This window comes from Dryobates pubescens, chromosome 23 (genome assembly GCF_014839835.1).
Source record: "Dryobates pubescens isolate bDryPub1 chromosome 23, bDryPub1.pri, whole genome shotgun sequence".
Lineage (NCBI taxonomy): Eukaryota > Metazoa > Chordata > Aves > Piciformes > Picidae > Dryobates > Dryobates pubescens.
In genome coordinates this window covers 7,604,480-7,629,737 of record NC_071634.1, presented here as the reverse complement: position 1 = coordinate 7,629,737, position 25,258 = coordinate 7,604,480, and the positions used below count along the sequence as shown (strand labels likewise).

The 25,258-nt window shown below is 48.8% G+C and overlaps 1 protein-coding gene across 2 annotated transcripts; it reads right to left on the bottom strand.

The window, feature by feature from the left end:
* Window positions 1–172: 172 nt before the first annotated feature.
* MFSD10 (major facilitator superfamily domain containing 10) lies at window positions 173–23,515 on the bottom strand. Of its 2 annotated transcripts, none has more exons than XM_054172322.1 (13): window positions 23,351–23,515; window positions 20,697–20,886; window positions 19,439–19,535; window positions 17,157–17,260; window positions 15,581–15,739; window positions 13,626–13,814; window positions 8,941–9,049; window positions 7,881–7,992; window positions 6,469–6,577; window positions 4,974–5,064; window positions 3,317–3,364; window positions 2,135–2,224; window positions 173–1,093 (listed from the first exon to the last, which is right to left on the bottom strand). In XM_054172322.1, the coding sequence occupies exons 2-13, from the start codon at window positions 20,865–20,867 to the stop codon at window positions 987–989; spliced, it is 1,386 nt and encodes a 461-aa protein (XP_054028297.1). In that variant the 5' UTR covers window positions 20,868–20,886; window positions 23,351–23,515; the 3' UTR covers window positions 173–986. The 2 variants fall into 2 exon arrangements, with proteins under 2 accessions (XP_054028297.1, XP_054028295.1); XM_054172320.1 differs by lacking the exon at window positions 23,351–23,515 and adding an exon at window positions 22,987–23,123.
* Window positions 23,516–25,258: the final 1,743 nt, after the last annotated feature.

The following is a 25,258-nucleotide window of genomic DNA, read 5'->3' as shown; positions in this document are numbered from 1 at the left end:
CTGCAGCTGGAGCCTGCTGCATTTAATGAGCTTCACTTTCTCTTAATGATTAATGTGCTGATTAATGATGGCTTTAATGTATTCCCAGGCAGCACTCAAATGGGCTTCCTCGAGCAACCCAGCGCAGCAGTGGGCAGATCCTGGTGCAAGAATCTTTCCTTCACTCACCCTTCCACCTGCAGCAGCCCTGCCTGGGAGTCAGCACTGAGGGGTCCCTGCTGGTGGCGGTCCTTGGAAGAGGCCTTTGGCACCTTGGGTGGAGCTCTGGACTCCCCTTTGGCTTACCCAGACGGGAGCTCTTGGGTTGAGAGGGGAAGAGGCCAGAGGGGTGTACAGTAGCAGTTTATTTGTAATGCCAGGAGAGCAGGGCTTGGGCATCAGAAACCATTGCCCAGTCCCACCAATACAAAACATCTCCCACACCTGACCAGGCAGCAGAAGCAGTCCAGTGGCACCCATCAGCAGACTCCACGAGCCTGGAGCATGCTCCTGGCTTCTGAATTTGCTGTTTGTTTTAAGGCAGCTGGTTGGTACAGCTTTTGTCAGGCCCAGAGTGTTCGTGAGGATCTCCTGACAGCTGTGGGTTTGTCCTCTGCTGGCCAAACCCAGACACAGCCGTCCCTGGGCAGGGGTTGGGGCAGTGGCTTTGGTCTTGCTTGTGCTGATGATGGCAGGAGGTGAGCAGAGAAGAGCTCCGTGGTGCAGGGTGCACTGGGATCTCACTGTGCTGCTGTCACACCAGTCTCTGCTTGTCTGATGCCCTCAGTGCTTCACTCACCTGTTTGCTGGGTTTCTTCTGTTTGCAGTGCTAGCCAGGCTGGCTGGGAGGTGGTTTTAACAGACCTGCTTGTGGAGGGCTGCAAGAGACCTGAAGGTGGTGTTGCTGCAGATGGTTATTGCGCATCCCCTCCCTCCTCCTGCTTTACCAGCAGAGTTGGGTCTTGCAGAGGTCTCTGGGAGCTGGTGATCGATGCCATGGTTGCTGCCTACTCCTCCTTTGTTGGCCGCTTGATGGAGCGAAGCAAAACCAAGGGAATGAGGAACAAAGTGCCACAGAGAGTGAAGCAAACCTCTGCCCCTGCCAGCCAGTAAACTGCAAAGAGGAGAAGATTGTGCTGGTTAGTAGCTGCCTGTCCCTGCACCTCTGTGACCTGGCCTCAGCCGGAGAGTGGCACTGCTGACCCTTCTGCTGGTACATGAGTCACATGGAGGTGGCTGAGGGCAGTCCTGGGTGTCTGCAAGGAAAGAGCAGGTCAGGAGTGGCTGCTTCAGGTGGGGTATTTTCATTCCCACCAGTACAGCAATGGGGAAGTCTCTCTTACTCCTCATCCTTACAAGGCAACTGTTTAATTGTCTGCCCCAGCACCCAGGACTGCTCCTGGCACATGGCTACAGGCAGGAGCCAGGTCCTGGCTTTGCTCAACCCTAATGTCAGGTCCCGGTTCAAGCTCTAAGCTGCCATGTGGCTGCTTTCCACAGTTCTGCCCTTCTACCCTGCAAGGGCCTGGAGGAGCTGAACTGTGTACAGGGGGTACCTGTGCCCCTGAGACACAGCCTAGGCCTGGCCTGAGCCAGGGCTACTAGGCACTGCCCCTCCCTGAGCTCTGGGGTAGGAGCAGAGTGTGGACTCTTTGGGCTGTAGCTTGCAGTGCTTTTAATGCTGGGAAGTTTGTCACTGCACATGATGGCCTGGCCCTGTATCTTCTTGGGATGCTGCTTCCTGAGATGTGGGAACAGTTACTCAGCCCAGGAAACCTGATTTCCTTGACTGATGTGCCTAGTGCCAGCTGGCCCTCACCAGGGGGGTCACTGCCTTAAACAGCTGAAACAAGCCCAGCAAAGGCTCCCTCTGCACACTGGGGATAGACCCTCTGTGGTGCTCCTCTACCTGCACAGCTACGTGTGGGGCTGGAGTCAGGCAACAGCTGCTGTCTTGTTTATCTCTGGGTCTAGGAGCTTTAGAACTCACCATGAGGCTTTTGCTGGTGCTAACAAGGATCATGTCCTGCCCCTGCTGCAGCTCTCAGGGGTCCCTACCCCTGTAAATACAACTTTCTGGCTGCCCTTTCTCCTGGGCTGTGGGGCCCAGAGTGATGCTGTGCTGGCAAAGGGAGGAAGAGGAGGCTGCACTCACCTGTAGCTGACAGGACAGGTCCCAGGGCTCTGGCCAGGGCGCCCAGGCTCCGCAGGATCCCCATCACGCGTCCCTTCTGGCTGGCAGAGCCTGTGCGAGCAGAGAGCCACACCACACAGCAGGGTGAAGAGCTCAGCACACAACTTAAAGAGGAACAACAGCAAAGGGACACTACACAGCCAAGCCTTGCTTCTGGGCTTCAGGGAGCACTGCTGTGCTGGCAACCAACTGAACCACTGCTGAAGAACCAACTCTGTCAGCCACAGGTGGCAACACAGCTGTGGCTGGTGCCACAAACGTGGAGAGGTTCAGAAGGCTCCCCAGAAGATCTTTGCTAAGGAGTGAGGAAGAGATTATTTGACTGCTAGCAGCCATGGCTGGTGTCTCTTGCAGAGGAACCAGGCCATTTCCTGCTCAGTGCTGGTCATGGCCTTCACTAGTGATATTAATTCTTTCCCTACTCCTCCCCCTAAGCAGAAATAACATTTCTCCATCACAGAAAAGAAGTTTCCTCCTCCCAGGGGACCCAGGTGTGAGGCTGCTGGTCCCTTTGATCAGGTCACTGCTCTTTGTTAGCTCTGAAATGACCCACGATGGAGTGCTGACACTTTTCAGAAGCAGTTTGGGGTTCTCCTGTGCTCCCTTCCAGGATGTTTCTGACTATCCCCAGATCAGCATCTTGCATTCCAATTCCCCAGCAGCCCCACCCAGCTTCCCCTCTGTGCAGGACACTAAGAGAAGGGAAGAGGCTGAAGATGCAGCACCTCCAGTGTAGCACAGTTGGTTTGTCTCTCCACAGCAAGGCATGGTGCCCTCAGTGGGTGACTGCAGCCATGCATCTCTGGTAGCATGCAAGGGCCTGGAGATGGCTCTTTTCTAAGCTTCAGCCTCAGTCCTGCAGGGGTGGTTATTGCTTCAGAGCTACACCCATGGAGCAGCAGCTCCCTGAGCACTTGGCAGTTGTGCTTGCTGGCTTCATGCATTAGTGGGGAAAGAGACCTTTTGTAAAGCCAAGCAGCAGCCAGAGCCACCGCTCCAACACTCCGCTCCAAGGTGGAGCCGTGCCACCAGCATTCCTCTTGATGCATCACAGCCTGAGGTCAGGAATGTACTTGAGCCAAGGCTAGACAAAGGTCAGCTGCAGGGCCAAGGCCTGCTGCTCAAAGCAGGAAAGACACTCACCATAGCCTGACACCACTGCTGACAAACAGGGGATCACAATGGCTGCAGCTGGAAAAAATCCACAAAAGAGCCTGTCAGTGAACAGCAGGGAGCTCAAAACTGTTACAGGAGAGTAAAAACATGGAGCCCAAAGTTGTTACTGCTGCAGAGAAACAGGCAGAGCTCTGGGGCACTGTACCAGAAATGAATCATTAGGTTTGGTCCAGCTCCATAATGAAAACACCCCCTCCAAGCCAACCTGCACCAACAGCCCCGAGCCAGAGCAGATGTTTCACATCAGTGTCAGCCCACAGGAAAGGGGTGGCTAGGTCAGATCAGCTAACTGGGAGCTTTCCAAATCACTGTGCTCTGGTCAGGTGGAGCAGGGAAAGGGAGCCACCCAGATTTCCACCAGCCAGCCAGGTGGCTGTACACAACAGCATCCTGTCCCCCTGGCTTCATGGGGCTGACAGAGGCAGCACTGCTGCCTTGGGAAGTATGACAGTCACGTTCAAGAAGAGGAGGTTACAAAACGTCTGGCCACAAAAGCCAAGGGCTGTTCAGCAGTCACTGACCTCTTACTGCAAGAGGGGCCTGTTCTGCCAAGAAGGAAGGGCTGTGAGCATACAGAGCAGAGTCTTTGCTGGGAAAGAAAGGACACCTGGAGAGCAGGAATGACAGATGCTGCCTTAACTGCAGCATGGGGCAGAGAGAGGAAGAGAAGGGGGGGGCAACAGGACCCCTCCTGAGGTGCTTCTACAGGGCTTAACTGGGGAGGAGCTGGGATTTTCTACTCAGGTATGGAGCCTAGGAAGGTGAGGCTCCTCTCTTAGACAAAATGAGTGCCTGCTCTCCCTCCTCACCCAGTGGACTTTCAAAGCAAGGTCAGCTGCAGCTAAGAGGCAGCTTCTCAAAGCTGTTAACCACAGCTGATCCTTGGCAAGCCAGCTACTAAAGAGCTGCATGTGGTGATTTACAGTCTACTCTTAGGCTGCAGCATGCAAACCCAAGTCTTCAACCTCTGCAATTAGCAATAGTTGAAGCTTCTTAACAAGAGTTGACAGCACTGGGGATATCTGAAACCTCTTCTCAGAGAGGCACTTCAGCAGGGGAAGCCAACATCACTCACAACTGTTTCCCTGAGTAACAGCTCAGGGTGGCAGAGGATTATTTATACAAACATTTGAATGACTTTGGAATCCACCTTATCAGGAACAAGAGATGGGGTTTTGCTCCCTCCCTCTGAGCAGCACAGCCCCCTGTCACAAGGATCAGGACAGCCCTGATGTACCCTCACTCTTGCTCACTGCCCTTCAGCCTCTTGCCTTAGAACACAGCCACAGTGAAGCGCACACATGCTGTCTGCCTTCTTTTCCTGAGCTATTTAGTGACGATTTTGCTTCTAGGTCTGGTAAGAGGTGACTAAAGCACCCTTAAGAGCTCCCCAGTGAGACAAAGATTGGTGCTTCCAACTATCACCATGGCACAACCCTGTGATACAAACAGCATCAGAAAAGAAAGCCCAAGCCCAGACACTCTTTCTTCCACATTTTGCAAACAGAAATGCCAGCTTTCCAGGACAGTTTAAAATTCAAGTGCATCCTTTGTTTAAAGAGGGTGAATAAACATAAAGCAAACAACTTTGTGGCTGGCTTTCAGTGCCTTGGGGATAGCTCACCGAAGGAGTACAGCAGCAGCCCGGCACTCAGCATGGTCACATTTGCAGCCCATCCAATTAAGAAGAAGGCTGGGATCAGCAACACAATGGCCTGCAGAATGAGAGAGTCACACGGTTACCTTTAAGCCTTGCTAGTTAAGAGCTGTCCTGCCAGTTCCCTTCGGCTGCTGGGAGGACATTGCAGTGAGCAGCTGAAAGCCCTTTCCTCCCCACCAGACATCCCACATTCACCTGGCTGGGCTCAGTTTGCTTTTCTGTGCTCTCAGCAGCACATGACTGCAGAGCACATGGAGTCACCTGTAAGGCAGTTATCTCACCTCCCACTCCCACAGCTGAGGAAAAGCTCTCTTACAGAGCTCTCTCTCTCTCACATGATCCCCTGGTTACTTGTGATGTTTTTCTTAGTCTGTGTTAACTGGACAGAAATCTGCCTTTAACTCTCTGTCTCCTGAGCAGGCACAGGAGATCAAAAAGCTTGTGTGCAACAGGACTACAGCTCCTCTGCTTTTTTTCTGCTGGTGTTGACTGACTTTAGCTTTTGGAGTCCACACTCCTGAAGCCAAGATGAGAAGATGGGGGTGGAATGGCACTTGAAATTAAAATGCAAAAAGAAAACACACTTTTCACCTCCTCCAGGAGCCTGGACCTCAGGGCCCCTGTGATGTCTCCCTGGCACAGAGCTTTGGCAGAAGAGACAGATCAGATCATGCTGTTCCATGAAAGGTGATTCACTCCCACCAAATGCCTCACGTTGAGGATGCAGTTGTAAATGAGCTACTGCAGTCACTGTGCTAAGAGAGGCCACAGTTGCCATAGGATCCAGATTCAGAAAATGCCAGAATAACATCAGCAAAAAGGGGGAACAGCCATAAAGCCACTCCAGCCACAGGCACCCCCAGAAAGAGTGTCCCAAGGCCAGCAGGTTTCTGCACGGTGCAAAACTGGAGGACGAATCAATTTCCCTCTGCCCACCACTGAAATATACTCTAGGGGAAGCCTGCCCAGCACAGACATGGCCAGACTGATGATGTACCTTGAAGATAATTTGCCAGAAAGAGTCAAAGAGCAGTCCTGAAGCAGCTTTAGTAGGCTTAATGTCTGCACTGCAAGAGAGGGCACTGAAACAAAGCACAATGTTCACAGCACTGTACCTAGCTTGCACGGATGGACACTCTGTTCTCATTCCTTACTACAGCCATGCATGAAGAACTCAAAGTTTCAGTGCTATGGTAGCTGACCTGCTAAGGCAGGGCTCTAATGTTCTAAACTTTAGTTAGAGCCTTGAGTGCCTGTGGTAGGTTGAGAAAGTTCCTGTCCTTTGTTTATAGTTAGGACACCAAGCTAAGCTACCAGATCCAAACCAAAACAATGCCCAACCACCATCGTCTTGAGAAGCCATTTGGCTGGCTTCATGAGAAGCCTCACACTTCAGACTGAAAACAAACATCTCAGATTTGCAGGGGGAAAGGAGAATAGGCTTTGTGGTTTCTTTTACCCTTTTTACAGTTGTGACTTCATTTCCTGGCTTGATTCGGCGAGCATAGCCTCCCTGGATCACAGCCATTGTTATTCCAATAAAGAAAAACATCTTGCCTTGCTGCATGCTAGAAGGAGGCACAAACACAGAGCCTGGAGTCACGCAGAGCATTCCACCCTGGGAGTGACAGCGCAGAGCCTTTCCTCAACAAGGGACAGAAAATGCTTTTTGGTGCTCCTAGGAGCAGTGCAAAGTTCTTAACAAGCTGCCATTCGTCTCCAGAGCAGGCAGACAGCAAGAACAGAAACCTCTGAGGTCTTGAGTGGAGATGGGACTGCTGCTGGCAAATGCTGCAGTCATCTCCAGACTGCTGGGATGTAGTTCAGTTATTTCATGGGTGGTCCACAGAAAGTCAGCACATTAATAATCCTGTGCCATATGCACAAGAGTTACTGGTTTCCAAGGTTTTCCTTTCTCACAACCATTACCAGCACTGCCTCTGCAGTCACCAAGGCACAGCATGGGCACTGACAGGGGGGTGACTATGCAGCCCAGCAGGCAGCTTGCAGCATCTCTCCCTTCAGCCTCACTACTTCTTCAAATTTCCCTTTCACCTCTCTTGTCTACTAAGCTTTGTGGATGTTCTCAGCTAAAAGCTTGCTTGTCACCCAGCCTGCACTGCTGGCATGGAGCTGTGCATCTCATCTCCCTGGCAGAAGGGAGAAGATGCTCCTCCTCTTGCTCTAGAAAACCTTTCCTTGCCCCACACACACATTAGTTAAGCCACAAACTGTAATGAAAGACAGGCAAGGAAAGATGAGACAAACCCCTGAGAATTACTCAAAGGAAAGGACACACATAAGGAATCAAGCTGCATGATCATGTTCCTGGCTGGAAATCTTCCTATGAGCTGGCAGGAAAAGTATTTCCAGCTGAGCTGCTGTTAGTGGGCTCTGTTCTCTTTCTTCTCCAGTGTTTGCCTACAGGAAATCAAACTCCATGACATACACCACATGCAATGCAGAAATGAGCAAATGCAATCACACAGCTGCCCCTCCATCCCTTGCCTTTTCTGAGCTCCAGGATCTGTCCTGATACTGAAGAACTCTTCTGGGCAAGAAGAGGCTTTATTCTAATCAATACAACGAGCCCAGCTATACACAGCTGAGGAGCTTTCATTTAATCTTGTGCATTGATTTTCTCTAGTCATGAGGAGTTGCAGACCAGTTCCTTTCATGACAAAGTGTCCCTGGATTCTCTTACATTCCTCCCCCAAAGCCCAAGCACCACTGCATGTGGTGGCTGCTTTCTGAGTGTTCTGACCAACCTCATAAACTCTCTCTCGAAAGTAAACAAAGAGACCTTAAATCAAGAGCTTGGAAAACATCCCAGAGAGAACACACAACATTTATCTTTCAGGTGTGCTGTACCTGCTGAAGTGTAACCTCTGGTGAGTCAGAAAGCTCAGGGTATACTCCAAGCCGGAAAAGAGGAAGAGGTACAGGAAATAAACCAGGCCCAAGACTTTGAGATTCTGAAGATCTAAACAAACAAACAAACAAGTGAGAGAAACACTGGGGTGCTTTTCAAGCAAGGCTTGAGAACATACCAACAGTAGAGCAACATTCATCACCTATACAGGGCAAAGTTCTCAGCTCAGATGCTCATTTTAAATGCCCACACAAGACATGGCAACAATGGCTTCTGCCTGCTACCTTCCTCCTTCTGACAGGAGGAGAGCCAAAAAGACTAATCTCTCTCAGGGTCACTCTGATGTCACTCACCCAATCCAGCCCCTCTGCCTCACACTCACTCCCCCACCTGCACAGGGATTGATTGATTTGTGTATTTCAATCAGCACCTGCATTCCACCTCACACCTTGATGCTGCTCTTGGGATGGTGTTGGCTAAAGCACAGCATCCCTTTCTCTAAGCTACACATGTGACAGACCTTACTTAAACCCTGCCTTGGCAGGAATATAACAGGCTTTCCCCAAAGTACTCCTGCTGCAGCAGCAAGGAGGACTGAAGGGTAAGTTGGTTCATCTAGCAAACAGTAGTTCATTTTCTAAGGCTTAAGTAATTTGACACAGAGGAAGGGCCAGGTCAAATCCTACATCTCCAGGATCTGAACTGAGAAAGAAAATTCCAGTGTGAAGTTTCCCGGTTTGCAGCTTGAATAAGCAAGCTCATGCCTTGATCAATCTTTTAAAAGCACTTCACTACCCCATGCTACAGCCAGGGCCTGAAGGAAAAAAGCAATGAGCAGGTCAGAAATGCTCAAAACAAGAACCTCTAAAACCTTCTTTTGGGAATAACAGGACCAGTGTCCAAGGGAACTTGGCTAACTGTTCATAAGTGAGTAAGGAGGCTTTTAAATGAGTGAACAGTGCTGCTTCTGAACTGGTTTGAGCAGGGTTTTCATGTGGAAACCACGGCCACCTACAGCAGGACACACAATACCCATGTACAAAGCCAGCCAACACTCACTCTCCTCTGAGGGGGATTCCTCTCCTCGGGTGACCGCAGAGAACCGAAATAAAGCCAAAGGACTGAGTAAGTCAACTGCTGCCTGAAAGCCAGATGTCACAGAAGAGACCTGGAGAAAGAAAGAGGTTAGTGAAAAACCTGATGTCATTAGCTACTGTCAGGAATTGTCAAATGTGCTTCCACACCTACACAAATTATCTGAGATGAAACAAGGCAACTGGCACAGGGGTTTGACTGAGCCCCCCAAACTTTCTGAACACAGAACTGGCTCCAGACTGTAACCAAAAGGTAGAGCACTGACAGCACCTTTCACTGAAGGCAGAAAACAGATTCTCCCTTGGCTTCCCAAAGAGCAGAAGAGGCCTCCACAGCCTTGAGGGTGGTTTTATTGGGTTCACCTTTTGCATCAGCCCTCCTGGGCAGTGCCCATTCACAGGGAACACAGTGGCACATCTGCCTGCAAGCTCATGGGAAGCTGGGGACCTGCTTGTGCGCTACAAAGTCTGAGAACGGTCCGTGCAGCGCCTCAAACAGCAGCCTGTTTTGGTACTGGCTGTCCTTTTAGCAAGCCAGTGACATCTCCTGGGGAAGAAAATCACACCATTTTCAGAGAGATTCTTGGAGGTTCTGCCCAGCCACATTGGAAGGCTTTTGCAAGAGGCACATTTGTTTTATAGCACTCCTTGTCCTCTGTACATCGCAGCCTAATTCCGTACCTAGCGGCACTCTCCCTGCTCCTTACCAGCAGGCACTGAGGAGAGGTTTGCTCTTTCATCTATGGAGAATTGAATAGCTCACTTTGTTTGGTTTTGTAGCCCAAGGTATGGAAAAGCAAAGAATATAGTGAAGCAGAAATAATGTCTGAATCCTTAAGGAAACCATTCCTTCTGGAGCAGGAGAACTTAGGCTGCCACTTTACATGGCAGTCACAGGAGGAAGTAAGACAGGCTCAGGAATCCTGGATAATCACACGCAGCACCTCGCACCTTCAAAGCGCTGCACAGGCTTTATCTGATGAGCTTCCCTCTCTCCCCAGAGAGGGAGGGGAGCTATTACCCCCTTGAGGGCAGAGATTGAAGGTCAAATTATCAGTGGAACTTAATCTCAGTGCATGAGCTGAGGATTTAACAAAGCTGCAAACGAATCAACCTTCGACATGGCACTAACGTGACTCCTGTCTTGTTTTGCCAGTCAGAGCTTCCGAGTGTCCCACAGCAGAGCTCTGGAGCCTGTTAGCCTCACAGCAGCACCCAGTCCAATACACCAGGCTGGTTCTGTATGAAGCCATAAAGCTGCTGACTGGGCTATTTATTTCCCTCCCCACTGCATGCATTGCAGAGAGCAAACAGGCACTCCCAAGAAGTTTCCTCACGCTTTTAGAAGGTCTCTAAGAGGATTTCCTGAAGCTGGCTTGTTGCAATCCTCAGTTCCTGCATTTGTTGGCGTGATGGTGTTTGTGCTACAGCACAGAGAATCTGCTAACAAGCAGCTCTCCTCAGGCATGTGTGTCAGTAATAAAAATCCCTCCAGTCTGTACCTGGTTTGAATTATTACCCACATCAGGCAGGCTGCCAAGCTGCTTGGACTAAAAGGCTCATTTTAGTTTGGTCTGAAGGACATTGATTAGATGTTTAAAATCTTGGTGTGTGCATGTCCTCTAATTCCTCCTATCTTTGCCCTAGAAAGAAGAGACTGGGAGTAACTATAAGGGTTTTCATCCACTGGTCTATAATGAAAACCCTGTCCTAAAATTGGGAAAGATGGTTTCACCACCCCCAAACCCCAAAGTATAAACTGCCAACTTCAATGTCACCAGCTGTGTGGACTTTACATTCCCCCCAGGTTCAAAATCTGCAAGCTCTGACTTGTATTTCATTTCTGTGCTTATGATTTATCACTCCAAACCCACTCACTTTTACTTCTATGATCACACCAAAGGCCACCTTGAAGAGCAGACTCTTTTCACGGTGTCTCTGTTTACTCTGTTCTCCTCTAATGCAAGAAGCATAAGTAAAATGTCTTGAAGGCCAAATCAGGAATGCAGCCTGGGTCTTCCAAGCTGCAGCCTTACCCTTCAAATCAGACATTGTTTAGCATGCACAGAGCATAAGCCTTGCTTTTCCATAAGTCTTCCACTGATGCTGCAAAGCCCTATGCATAATCCTTACATCAGAGACTCATAGAATCCTTTGGGTTGGGAGGCACCTTCAAGATCATCTTATTCCAATCCCACTGCCATGGACAGGGACACCTTCCACTAGACCAGGGTGCTCAAGGCCTCATCCAACCTGGCCTTGAACATCTCCAGGGAGGGGGCATCCACAACCTCCCTGGGTAACCTGTTCCAGTGTCTCCCCACTCTCACTGTGAAAAATTTATTAGCTAGACACCAGGAAAAAAATGGTAAGATTCTCCCTCCAGCTTGGCAGCCTTGCCCATGACTAGCTTGGCTAAAAATTAACTCAGGAGCTCTTAAAGGGGACAGGTTACACTAGAGATGTTTCTGTTCCTTCCTTCTCCCAGGTAGGTCACAGCAGGAGCTGTTTTGGCTACCTCACGTAAGACCAGTGCCTCCACTACATGAACACTCCAGTTCTCTGCTCACTCTTCACTTGATAAACTTGTGGAATAGTTAAGGAAAAAAAGGGAAGAAGAATAGTGAAAATTCAGTTCTACTTGGATGAAAACTCACAGAATCCTAGAATGGTTTGGGTTGAAAGGAAAGATCATTTAGCTTCAACCCCCTGCTATGGGCAGGGACATCTACTACACCAGGCTGCTCCAAGTCCCATCCAACATGGCTTCTAACCTGGTTTCCAACTTATCCTTGTTCCCCCTGTTCCACTCCACCTTTCTCTTTCTACAAGTTAGTTGCAACATGAATGAATGGGAAACACCTGAACTTCTCTCCTGTGAGGAGGACTGACAGAGAAACCAGGATGTGATGAGAACACAGTGTATTTGAAGGAAACAGATGTCTGATCCCATTGGCAAGTTCTCCTACCACTGAGCCTTATCATTTCCCCTCTTCTCACAGCTCTGTCCTTCCAGCACATCCACTCCTGTACTCTGGGAGCACCTGCTCCAGCTCAGCCCAGCCAAGTTCCAGAGAGGCAGCCAACATACCTGCCCCTCCTCTGCCACACATGGGCCAAGAAAACTCAGAAAATGGAAGGGATTATCCAAGAAAAGAGCAAATCAGGCTAAAAAGTGAAATTGCAAATTCCCCACAACACATAAATCACACAGGGCCACTGCCCAGATGCTGACTAAAAAGAGACAGCACAAAGCACTAACACTGACACCCATCACAAGAGTCTCCAACACCAGACAAACCACTACCTAATCAGCAACCAAACACCCTCTGTATTTTGCATGACTGAGACCTGACCCCCAGAGACCCCTCTTAACCCACAATACCCACTGCTGCACAGACACAGCCCCCAAAAGCAGGGAGAGTGCCCTCATTCTCTTACCAAAACTCAGCCCTTTTGGCTCACAAAGAGAGGCTTATCAGAAGAACCCTCAAGAAGACAATAAAGGGGAGGGAGGTATTCAGTCATCCACAGTCCTAAAAGGCACTGAAACAATTCATCTCCCCAAAGCAAAGGTGAAGTTGTTCAGAGAACACAGATTTCCTCTGCAGCACTTCCCTACATCATGTTGCCCCCACCCCAGAGTGTGCAGCTCTAACCAAGGCCAGGATTTTATCTGGAATGTGTAGAAAGAGCCAAAGAGGGAAAGGGGAACAAATGACACATGGAAGAGCTGTTAAAAACAAAACAACATAGCTGCAGTGCTTGGGAAAATAACATGGACAACCCATTCCACCTGCTGGGAAACACTCAGGGCAGGTCCAAAGTCTTGCCCTGCAGACAGAAGTTTCCTGAACAATTCCCTGCATCAGAGACAGGGTTTGACTCTCCAGAAACCAAGCATGCTCCAACAGCTGAGTGCTGCTTAGAAACAAGGGAGTAGGAAGGATCCAGCCCAGCTGAAAGCCTCAAGCACTTCACCCAGGCACCTTGGGCTGAGTTCAGCCTCTCCCACACTGTGAAGGAGACTGTTCCAAGAGACTTTTAATCAGATATTGGACAGTGTCCAATCACACCACACAAAATCATCATGTATATAAATGTCTGTCCCCTCAAATCCAGTCACTGAACGTCAGCACTTGCATGCATTTTGTGGAGACAGCACAGCTCAGAGAGAAGAGCCATTTGCTCCTCAAGATTTAAAACTGTCAAAGACAAGATAATAGCTCAGAACATTTCCAGCATGCACTGGCTAAGTGACAGCAAATCCAGCCTCTGGTGCATGCACTCTTATGATCAGCTGCAGTTCCTCCCCAGGGAGCCACTGTGATCAGTTTAAAATTCACCCTCTTCCTCTCAAGCTCCCATTAGGTTTTGAGCCATGTACACCTCTCACACCAAAAGCAGCAATCAAGCAGGTATCTTAACTACAAAGAATTTCTCATATTACAGTGGGCCAGGAGGTGGGGCCATGGGCTAGGAGGTGGGACCATCACATAACCCCTGAATGATCATATCAAACCCCAGTCCCAGGAGAGAGCTAAATTCCTGAGACACTGCCTCAGCTCCTTGTTTCCAGTGTTCCAGCAGCTCTCCAGGCCTGTTTTTGCAAGGAGCAGAGCTGTTCACACAGAGTCACAGGCCACTTACCCGTTTTTCTTTGGGAAGGGTCTCTGGAAGGAGGAAGAAGATGAAAATCAAGTCTGCCACAGCAAACACGAGCGCTAACAATGCTGAACGAAGGTAGAAGACCTCTCCTTTCTCTGCCTCCATGGCTAGGTAAGCTCCAATCATGGGACCCAGGGTGAAGCCAAGGGAGAAAGCCACACCAATCATTGCCTGCAGTGATACAAGGAACACAGACATGTAGACACTGGTTTGTTCAGGTAGCTCAGCTCTAAACCAGTTTGGATTTCTTGGCAATTGCCTTTAAAGAAATGCAACCAGAAACAGAACCTGAGCATTAAGAATGAAAGCCCTGTTACTTCCAAAGAGCTGATGTTCTGCCCAGTCAGGAAAGGGGAGGAACAAACTGCAATGTGGTTATGAGAGCAAGGAATCTGGGAAGGAAAATAACAATTCTCACCTGAGGGACTGCTCAGCCAGCAGCTCTTTCAGCCCCAGAATGAACTTTTGTAGTATGAAAGCAGAGAAAGGAGGACAGCAGCGTGGTAGGAATTCATGACGGTGTCTATAGCTTTCTCTGGTTAGGAATTTATGACTTACAGAGCAAACAGCCTGAGAGGCTTCCCAGAACAGCCAGAATTTAGTGCAGGCACTAAAGGGGATTTATTAAACCACTATGAAACCAGCACATTGGAAAAGAATCTGCACACACAGGATGGGAGCTTGAAAGAGCCCCTGTCTGACTCATCAGCTCAGTGAGAGTGCTTAAGAGCACACCAGTGCAGGACCTGGCTTGTTTTCTTCTGGCTCCATTCATCTCTTTCTTAAAGACATTCTCTCAATGTCCTTGAGACATTCAAAGATGTATGTTCACACATGCTGGATCCAAACCCCTGTCATCCCAAGACATGATCCTCCTGCTTTCCTGAGTGCCTTTAACCATATCTGTAGTACTGAACCGAACAAGACCACCTCAGAGCCTCCAGTGTTGTTTCGGCCTGCCCAGCTAGCACTCTCCCAGGCAATGGCTCATCACAGGTTGGAGGTAGCATCAGTTAGATGCTATAGTCTAGCTAAGCAGCAGAATGAACATGCCTTGCTCTGCTTTGGAAAAGAAGAGAGTATAAGCCATATGGATGTGAACTATGCTGTACTGAGTGACTTGCTCTCAGGCTCTAAAATTAGGCCCTGACCCAGTTTATTTACTGGTGCTGTATGGCTATGCCTTTCCATAAATAAAAACATCTTTTGGCTCACCAGGACTATAACAAATTGCTTTGAAAATTCATTAGCTACCACTGTGAAATCTAAAGCTTCCTCCCCCTCCCAAGAAGCAGCTGTCCCACATAGTGCCTTATAACAGTCTGTTGAGAGAAGTTTGGGCCCTCAAGGTTTCTGTAAGATAAAAGCTCTGACTGGTAGTTCACAGGCAAAGTTTGGCCTGCAGGATGCTTCCATCTGGTCCACTGCCTTCTGGAAGAAGGCAGGGCAGCTGTTCATGCTGCTGCTCAGGCAGCCACATGCAACATCCCTTACCTGCTGAGCTCAGATCCTGAAGGCAGCGCAGCACTGCAGAAGTCAGGAGGCACACTGTGATGTGCTCCTGTGCTTCCACAGTTTGGGAAGGTGAGGAGAGCAGGTTGTCCTCTAATTGGTTGCCAGCTACAATAACTGGGCCGTAAGACCTTTGAGCTTCTCAGCTGTTATAATGAGGATTACAGTTCTCAGAAGGAGTAAGGTCTAACCTTGCACACAGGTAGTTATTCAACATCTAGGGCACCAGCTTTTTGTTGCAGGTGGAAGTCATTGGAAGCCTAAGAGCTCACCACCAAAATGATTTGGCATCTTCTGAGAAGTGAGGCAGTGTACAAAGTTATCAACTGAGCAGTGAATACAAACCTGAGGAAGATATTCTGAGCACCTGGAACCAATTAAAGGTTACCCTGCAATCCCAAATATCCTCCACATGTGTAACTCACCATGCCCTTGCTCCGTGCTTTTGGAGAGTGCAGGTCAGCAATTATAGCTGTGCAGAGGCTGACATTCCCTTTGCTTATTCCACCCACGATCCTGGAGAGGAGGAAAACACCAAAGGTCCTAGAGACAGCCCATAGTGCATATGATGTTATCAAACCCACCTGCAGAAACAAGAAAGAGTTCTTGGTAAAGCAAAACAAAGTTGCCAGCAGCTCTACATATTCCCCTCTTGAAAGTCCACCCCACCTGGAGTCCTGTGTTCAGCTCTGGAGCTTCCAAGACAAGGAGGACATGAAGCTCCTAGAGCAGGTCTAGAGGGAGCCATGAAGATGATCAGAGGGCTAGAGCACCTTTGCTGTGAAGACAGGCTGAGAGAATTGGGGCTGTTCAGCCTGGAGAAGGCTCCGGGTAGACCTCAGAGCAGCCTTCCAGCATTTGAAAGGTGCCACAGGAGATCTGGAGAGGGACTTTTGACAAAGGCATGGAGTGACAGGGTGAGGGGTAATGGCTTCAAACTGGAAGAAGCTGGATTGAGATGAGACATGAGGGGGAAATTCTTCCCCATAAAGGGCAGTGAGGCACTGGAACAGGCTGCCCAGAGAAGTTGGGGAAGCTCCAGCCCTTGAAGTGTTCAAGGCCAGGTTGGATGGGGCCTTGAGCAACCTGGTCTAGTAGGAGGCAGTAGTAGAGATTGGAACTAGTTGATCTTGAAGGTCCCTTCCAACCCAAACCACCATTTAACTTGTCTGATTTCAACAGCTGCTTCAAACACACGTAACAGAAATGTCTGAACACACTGATAGTGCACTCTGTCCTGGACAGGGATACAAAAGAAAGAGAAACAAATCCATACAAACTTCTTACAAACTGAGATTACTAACAGAAGAGCAGAGACAGTTCAGAGGGAGCTAACTCAGTCCTGGGCACAAACTCATTCCACTTGTTTCAAACTTCAAGAGAATTCTGGTTTCAAAATAAGAAGACTTCACAGTTCTAGCCCTTAAATTTCATCATCACCACACCTGCTTGTTTAATTCAGTCTCCACAAGCCTACAGGACAGGGGGGATTTGTTTATCATTTGCAGCTGAGTTCCTCCATGTATGCACACAGCTTCTGTAATTAGAGCCCCACACTAGCAACAGAGAAAGTGTTCTGGAGAACATCCATGCTGACAAGAAACGCATCCCACAGTGCTATGCAGCACCTCCTGACAACCCCCAGGCTCTGGGAAATGGGTCATGAAGTGATCAGCCCTCATTAGGCACTTGGGGAACTAACCTGTGCAGGGGTGATGTTTAACATTTGTAAACAAAGCATCTGAAGTCAGACTCCTGCACAGAGGGGAAAGGGATCTGGGGAAATCCCAGGAAAAGATAGGTATTTTGGTGCCTTTCTTGTACAGTCCTGAATCTGGGAAGCTCAGCTTAAGCACTTGCTTTTGGAAGTGCAGCCAAGTGACTGGACAAGAAGCAGACCTGGAACGTTCAATTGCCCAACCCTTTGTGCTAATCACAAGACCACAGTGCCTTCAGCTGTGTCTTGGGACGGCCTGACTAAAACCAGGAGGAGACACATACCACTGTCATCATGATCACAGGCCTTCTGCCCAAGTGGTCTGACACAGCACCAGTGAGGGGAGAAGAAAAAAACTGGAGGATGGAAAAGATTGAGCCAATCAGACCTAAAATAAATGAATAAATAAATTACATGTATTAGTGCACCTGCTGCCTTCATCAACCATACAGAGACACCCAACCTGCTCCAGACCTGTCACCCCAATGAGTCTTTCAAAAGCATGCAATTACATGTAAAACAGCAGCTGTAAAGAACAGCTTTATCTCCCAAACTAAGCCACCTTCCAAGCATTGTTATTTAAGTGAGACTGCAAAGACAGCCCAAATACAAAGCCCAGAGTAACAGGAATAAACTGGATCATTCACTGGTCACTTGACTGCTGAGAAGGGGGTTGAAACTCACTGGTTATAATGGCATGCTGGTTCTTCAATGCTTCCCAAGCTGACTGCATACATTGTCTGGTTCTGGAGCACAGATAATGCAGTCTTTAACAGCCACAGCTCTTTTAAGATTTTTTTTGATTGTTTGAACCTGATTCTGTCACACTTAATTAGCTTTCCTTCCCCTCTTATCATGGAAAGAAGGACACAAGCACTGCTGTTAGTGAGGCACCCTAAGAGGCAGGAGTCATCTAACAGACTCCAAGAGACTTTTGAAATCTGCCTCCAGCTTCTGTGATCTTTAATTCCTCTTTTCTCTTGCCATTTCTAGCTTTACACACTTATTAATTTGCTCTACACCCTCAACAAGCAGGCAATAAAAGGCCTTGCTGTCATAGTTTTTCTCTAAAGGAAAAACTGGGTTACATAGATCATTCAGCTATCAAAGCTGCAAAAGGCTGAGGAGAGACCAAATGTTCTGCTCCCATCAGCTTTGAGGAGGCAGAATGTTGATACTGAACACCTTGGAGAGGACAGCTGCTTGTGATAGCTCAAAAAACTGTCTCAAACCCTTACAGATTTGTACACTGGCAGTTAATGTTAATATTTTGCTCTTTTTCTCTTGTTTCAAAACCTTGGGGCAAGCCTCAGCTCACCGAAAGGAGAGAGTCTAGACATTGCCAATTAAAATTAACACAGACACCCTCATGGCTTCATACTCTGAAAACCCAGTTTCCTCCCAAATCTTTAAATCACAAGAGGCCAAAGGAGCCTCTGATGTGTAACATGACACACATGCTGCTGGATTTCCTGCACTATTCCCTGTGCTGCTCACCCACAGCAGTCTCCTAGTGACAGCAAATGCTTCTGGACCCTGCAAGTCAGCAGCTCTCCTGCTTTTAATAGGACTAATTGAGATTTAGAAGCAGTGCTGCACTACAGCTGCCCAGCAGGGAGGTGAGACTTGAGCTCACAAGCTTCTAATTCCAGTGTTTCCTACTGACTGATCTCCAGTCACGTGCAGATCCTTTGTTAAGGGACAGTAATTTCTCTGACTGTGCAGGGTCTGGCACAGCAGGCTCCTGACCCTCAGGTGACAGTCTGACAATAAGGAACAGCAGGCCTCTATTTCTGTAGCAAGCTGTAGAACAAATTGAACAAGATCATAGAATAATTCAGGTTAAAAGGGACCTCTGGAGGTCACCTACTCCAACTGCCCGCTCATAGGGCCAGCTATGAAGTCAGATCAGATTGTTCAGGGTTTCATTCAGTTCGGGTCTGAGGATAGAGACCACAAAACCTCTCTGGGCAACCTGTTCCACTGGCCCTCTGCTGAACTTGTTGCAGTTTATGCATGTTTCTTGTACTGGGGGTATGAGGGTGCAAAACTGGGTGTCAGTACTCTAGATGTGGTCTAACAAGTGCTAAGTAGAGCGAGACAATCACTTCCCTCAACCTGCTGGCTCTGTTCATACAACCCAGGTGTTGCTGGCACCTTTGCTGCCAGGGCTGGCTCACGCTCATCCTGCTGCTCAACAGGATCCCCAGGGCTTTCACAGCAGAGCTGCTGCCCACCAGTCAGTGCCTAGTCTGTACTGCTGCAAGGGACCCTTCCTTCTAAGGGACAGGAGTTTCCATTTGTCCTGGCTGAATTTCACCAGGTTCCTGTTAGCCCTTTCCTCCTGCCTGTCTAGGTGTCTCCAAGAGACAGAGATGGGGGCAGTTTAATGAAAACAAAATCATTTGCAGCCTACTGTAAGAGACATTTTCTGTTGTTTAACTCTAGTATGCTTTTTATTGAAATCCAGTATGCTTTTTAGTATTTCTAGTCAATTTCCTCACCATTCCTCGTATCAACACTGCAAATAACTTGAATATACCACTTTTCTTTTGGGCCTTCATACCTCCAAACAAGACACTGTTGTATTTCCTCTCTGGAGGCACCCCAACCATCGCTGCAAACCAGTCCACACCTCGTTGCAAGGACAAATAGAATCCATCCTGCAGAACAGAGAGATGAGGAATAAGAGCAGGAAGACAGATTCATGGTTTCATTTTCAAAGACAGCATCAGAGTTGAGTGAACTAGTGAGAATGTTAGATGATTCCTTCTCTCCTTCATGCCCCCAATGGAAAATTTCCTTGCTGATCAGTTGTCATAGGCTAAAAATAGCTTAAAGTGGTGAAAGTTGAGAGGCAGCAGAAAATTGGGTGTATGTGTTAGGGTGGAGGAATGGCTGAATTTGAGCTTTTTCAAACCATCAGGCCTGCTTGCTAAAACTTGAACTAAACAAGTGGTGTGTCCTGAATCCTCCAATTAATGAAGCTACATGGGATACATGCATTATTCAGATTGGAATAAGCAGGGCCTTGTAGGTCCAGAAAGAGGTGGTGGGAAAAGCAATGGCTCCTGAAAAGAGGAGGACAACATAGGAAAAAAGAATGAGGCCCTGAAAAGACAACAAAAATGTTGCTATAGGAAATACATTGGAAGTGGGGGAAGATCCTGGACATCAGTCCATGGTTAGGGTTAGAAACAGGGTTGTAAGAAAAAGGCTGCAGCTGGAGTGTGGTAGGAAAGAGGCTATGAGACAGAAAGGTGGAATGCAAAATTCATTCTCCCCTGATATCTTTATGTTGTCCAGTAACACATGGGAATGGTAACTGTGAGCAGCCACACAGCAGGGAACCAACACTACTTTGTGTCTGATGTTCCCAGACCAGCAGCCAGCACCCTGCTAAGAATGGAAGTTGAGATCTAAAGAGCGTGAGGCTGGGATTAGGAGCAAGTGAGTGTATGAAGTACTCAAGTAGGTAAAAAGCTCTTACAACTTTGGTTCTCAGATAAACACCGGTAGGCAGACTCATTATAGATTGTTGCTTACTCTGTCTCCCCAGTGAAGTCACAAATGCACTATTTAATACAAGGATTAAGCCCCTAAGAGATACCTGAATTTTCCCCAGAATAAATCCCTCATTTTAATGAAAAGGCAGGAGGAACTCCTGCAGGTTCACAAACACACTCAGTCTATGTCCCGTTTAAACATGCTGGACGTTATCATTGTTTATTAGCTGCCTACAGCTATTTGCTTGCCCCAAGGTCTCCTCCATCATTCCCTGAAGATCTAGAATTTTCAGCAGGCTGATGTTCTCTGCTACTCACCTCAGTCTGGCTGTAATAATCAAGGATGGAAGGGAAGAGAGGCAAGATGAGAGCGAATCCCAGCAAGTCGATGAAGAGTGCCAGGAAAACGATCGTAATAACACGGCTGCAGTTCTGCTCTTCCCTGCTGCCGAGGGAGCTGCTGCCAATGTCTCTCACCTGCTGGGCCATCCTCCCAGGTGCTCTCCTTCTAAAAAATACCATTAGATACAGTCAGCAGGAAGGCCTTTCAAAATGGTACCTTAGAAAAGATATTCTTTCATAAGTGACAGAACAGAAGGTGATGGCTTTAAACTGGGAGAAGCTGGATTTAGATGAGACGCGAGGAAGAAATTCATCCCCATAAGGGTGGTGAGGCACTAGGACAAGTTGCCCAGAGAACTTGTGGAGGCTCCAAGCCAGGCAGGGTTCAATGGCAGGCTGGTTGGGGCCTTCAGCAAGCTGGTCTAGTGGAAGGTGTCCCTGCCCATGGCAATACATGATCTTGAAGCACCCTCCCAACCCATTCTAGGATCCTATTATAAGAGTCACCTCAAGACCTAAACAAGGATGCAAGCCATCTCCCATTCAGTATCTAACACATAAAGAAGTCAATCTATATCCTGTAAGAAACACCAACAGATATTAAAATCAAGGAGCAACACACAAACCTGCAAACTTCAGATCTGTAAAACACTACAGTGTACCTCAGCCACAACCCATTTTGCACTTCCTTCTACTGCAAACATCCCTCTGCATTTGCTGCACTAAGTAACAGAGAGACAGAATTTGATCCAAAGATCCCCCGACTTTGGTGAGTCAGGACTGAAAACACTGAGCAATTCTTAGTATAAATTCTATTCCAGGCAAGAAATACCATGTTACACACAGGCACTTGTGCCTGCAACATCATATTGCACTAAGTGAAGATCATAACACTTGGTCATGCTCAGCAATAAAAATTACTGTGGAATTTCTCTACCTGTGGATTCAGTTTGCTTGCACGAGCTGAACAAGAAAAGGGGCCACCAGGAAGCCATTTATTAAACTCTTGGTACAAAGCTCTTAAGTCTGTTAGTGAAGAGAGCTGTTTGGTCATGTTCAAGATCCTTTCATTTCAAATGGTTAGTCATCATCACTAGAATGCTTTAGTATTTGTTTAACCAAATAATTTAAGAGCACCTGGAGCCAAAACAAAACCATCCTTTTAGACAAATCCTCCCTAGCCCTCGGTCTGTCCAGGCAGCAGTTGAGGGATGGGTTCACTGTGGCAGATTCTATCCCCTTTTATCTCACAATTTGTTTATTCATTCACTGAATTATATGACCAAGCTGAACTTTATTCCAGGGTCATTTACACAGGGCAATAATATCCTTGACACCTTACTCCTGTGGCCAGTTCAGCTAGCGTGTGGCTTGAACCTACTGATGCCAGCACTGACCTTTCATTCAGCTACACTTTTGGCTACGTGGTTGCCATTTCCCTCACGCAACATTCCAGGGTACTCCACGTTTCTGCCTTTTGTGCTCCATCAGTTTTGCTGTTCAGACCTTCCCGTATTTTTTTTGCCAGGCAGGAAACCACCAAACATTTTGCAGGGCCTGGCGTCCCATCAGAAAAAACAAAACGCTTCATCTCTGCCATGCCATATGATTTCTGAGCCGCGTGTGAAGAGGGGGAGGATTTTCAGTTTAGGGAAGTTGTTTCTCTAGACACTGGAGCGTGTCCCTGACACTCTCTGGGCTCGGCCTTGGCTCTCCCCCGCCATGCCCCTCTTGTCTCCCATCGCTTCTGCCTTCCACCTCCAGCCGGGACGGGGGTTGATGCTGTGCCTCTCGGGACGGGATCAAGCAGCAAAGCTGGTCCTGCCCTAACTTACAAACACGAGATTTGCCATCGGCCAGCAGGAAGAATTTAATCCTTCTGGGGTTTTCTTGCCATTCCTTCCCCTTCTGAAGGTCCCAGGCCCAGCTTTACCTGGTAAGCCTGGAGACGCTCCTCTGACTCCTTAACAAAGTCCCGATTCAGGTCAAGACCAGGAGTTGCAACGGGAGGGTAATAAAATGAAGCGATTTCCCCGAGCAGCCAGAGCTCAGAGAACGGAGGGGCCGACGAGCGGGGAGGGGCCGGCCGTGCAGAGATGCGGTGCCCGCGGCAGAGACCCGCTGCCCCCTGCCGCCCCTCAGACCCGCGGGGACCCCCAGCCCGCTGAGGCGAGGCGAGCTGCGCCCGGCCCGGCCCCGCTCCGCTCCCCCGGCCGCCCGCCCCGCCACGCCGCCGGCAGATCCTGCCCCGCTCCGGGCCCCTTACCGCTCCTCCGGGTGGCCGGGCCCGCAGGGTGTTCGGGAGGGTCCCCTCCGCCTGCCAAGAGCCCTCCCTTGGGGATGCTGCGGGCGGGCGGCGGCAGCTCCTCCCCGGCCTTTTCTCCGCGCCCCGGCGGCCTTCCACTTCCGGCCGGGAACGGAGCTGCTCCAGCGGCTCTGCACCGGGCACTGCCCAGGCGGGATCCCACCCGCACTGTGCGGGAATGGCAGCGGCCCGGCGGGCTCCCCGCAGCGGGACCAGGCCGGGGGCCGAGAGGGACTGAAACCTCAGGCTGAGGGAAGTGCTTTGTCAAGGCAGCCTCGGCCCCCGTAAACGGCCAGTTTAAACGATTTAGATGGGTATCTCGTACCTCAAACCGCAGCTGTTCCTCTTGCGTTGAAGATTTCTGCAGGAAAACACACGTGTTCCAATCAGAGAGGGATGTGCTTTTAGTAGTTGCTACAGAGCCAGGTTACAGCAGCAGTTAGCTGTGGTTTAAATAAACGAGGGTTTCCTGGAGGTTTGTGACAAACAGCAAAAGGTAGTTGCAAAAGATGTAACTGCCCCTAAATGAAACTTCTCCCTTAAACCACTTAAGTTCTTTAGCACAGGAAACACAAATAGATTTGATAGTGGTAGCACTGCCTGGCACTGCTCTCTTGTCCAGCCCTGTCTGGTGTCCAAGCTGCCGAATTTCAGAGTCTGGTTACACGTGGACTAAGCACACATCTTCAGATCTTAAATACATAAGGATCTGCCAAAAGTATTTAAAGAGAACTAATACAGGTATTGAAAGGGCTTCTGCTTCCCTTCAAGGTAATGCTGTCCCATTGATGGTGTGGATTTGCAGTTATTAGTACTTGGATGATGTCCTTTAAGTCAACCCTGACATCTCTGTCATGGATTCCCCAACTGATTAGATTTGGAGGAGCTTATCTAAGCGTATTGCTAATCAGGATTAATGCACCAGCTAAAACCCCAAACAGAACAAGGAAAACATTCTACACATTCTAAGCCAGTTTGAAACAATCAGGTCCAGCTGTTAAATCAGATTCACTGGACAGCATTTTTCTTCATGAATAGTAGGTGATCATCACCATGTCTGAGTGACCTATCTGGACTGCACCCACAGCCTGTGGCCAAACAGCCCCCAACTCTCCCCCTGCCAAGCACAGACAAAACAGGGAAAGCCAGCAAGGGTGGAGAATGACAAATTGCAAGGACTAGAACTAGCAGGAGAAAGAAACCTCTCCATCAAAGCCTAAGGTGACCTAGCAGAGCCAATTCATGGCTCCATAGATGCAGAGGGACAAGAAGCCTGCATCAGGTAGGTCCACAGACCCAAGCACGACAGCCAGCGCTGCCCCCTGTCCTGTGCCTGCAGCAGCCACCAAGAGTGAACAGCAGGTGATAGTGGGCAACTCTCTGCTGAGACACACAGAAGCACCCATTTGCCATCCCAACAAGCAAGCTAGAGAGGTGCTGCTTTCCAGGGACTCTACCACAGATGTGAGAGGTTGTCTGACCTTGTATAATCCACTGACCATTATCCATTGCTGTTGTTTCACCTGAGCAGCAATGACACAGCAGTGAGCAACCTGAAGACCATCAAGAGGGACTACAAGACACTGGGAGCAGCAGGGAAGGGCTCATGAGCACAGATTGCCTTCTCATCAATCCTGCTGATTAAGGGGAAGGGGTGTAATAGGGCTGACAGAATAGGGGAAAAAAAAATCAATAAACAGTTGAAGGAGTGGTGTCACAGGCAGGGCTTTGGCTGTCTAAGCCACAAAACTTACTTTTGGCAATCTGGTCTCACAGGGTCCACCTTTCAGAAAAGGGGAAGAACATCTTTGGTTAGAAGCTTTCCAGTATGGTGAGGAGTTTTAAACTAGAGTTGCTGGGGGATGGGGTGATGAATCCATCCCACATCAAAGCCTAATAAGCATCCTGCGCCTGAAGCTGGACATGGGCTGTGAACAGACCACCTAAAGAGCAGGGTAAGGGAAGCCCAGTCAATAAACCATCTTTGGGAAGCCCCAACTTAAATGCCTCTATACACTAACACCTAGAGCAATGGGAACAAACAAGAGGAACTACAAACGTACAAGGGCTTGTAGTGATAGGACAAGGGGTAATGCTTTGAGCTGAAAGAAGGGAGAATTAAGACTGGAGATTAGGAAGAAATTCATCACAGTGAAGGTGACATTGGAACAGGTTACCCAGGAAGGCTGTGGATGCCCCCTCCCTGGAGATGTTCAAGGCCAGGTTGGATGAG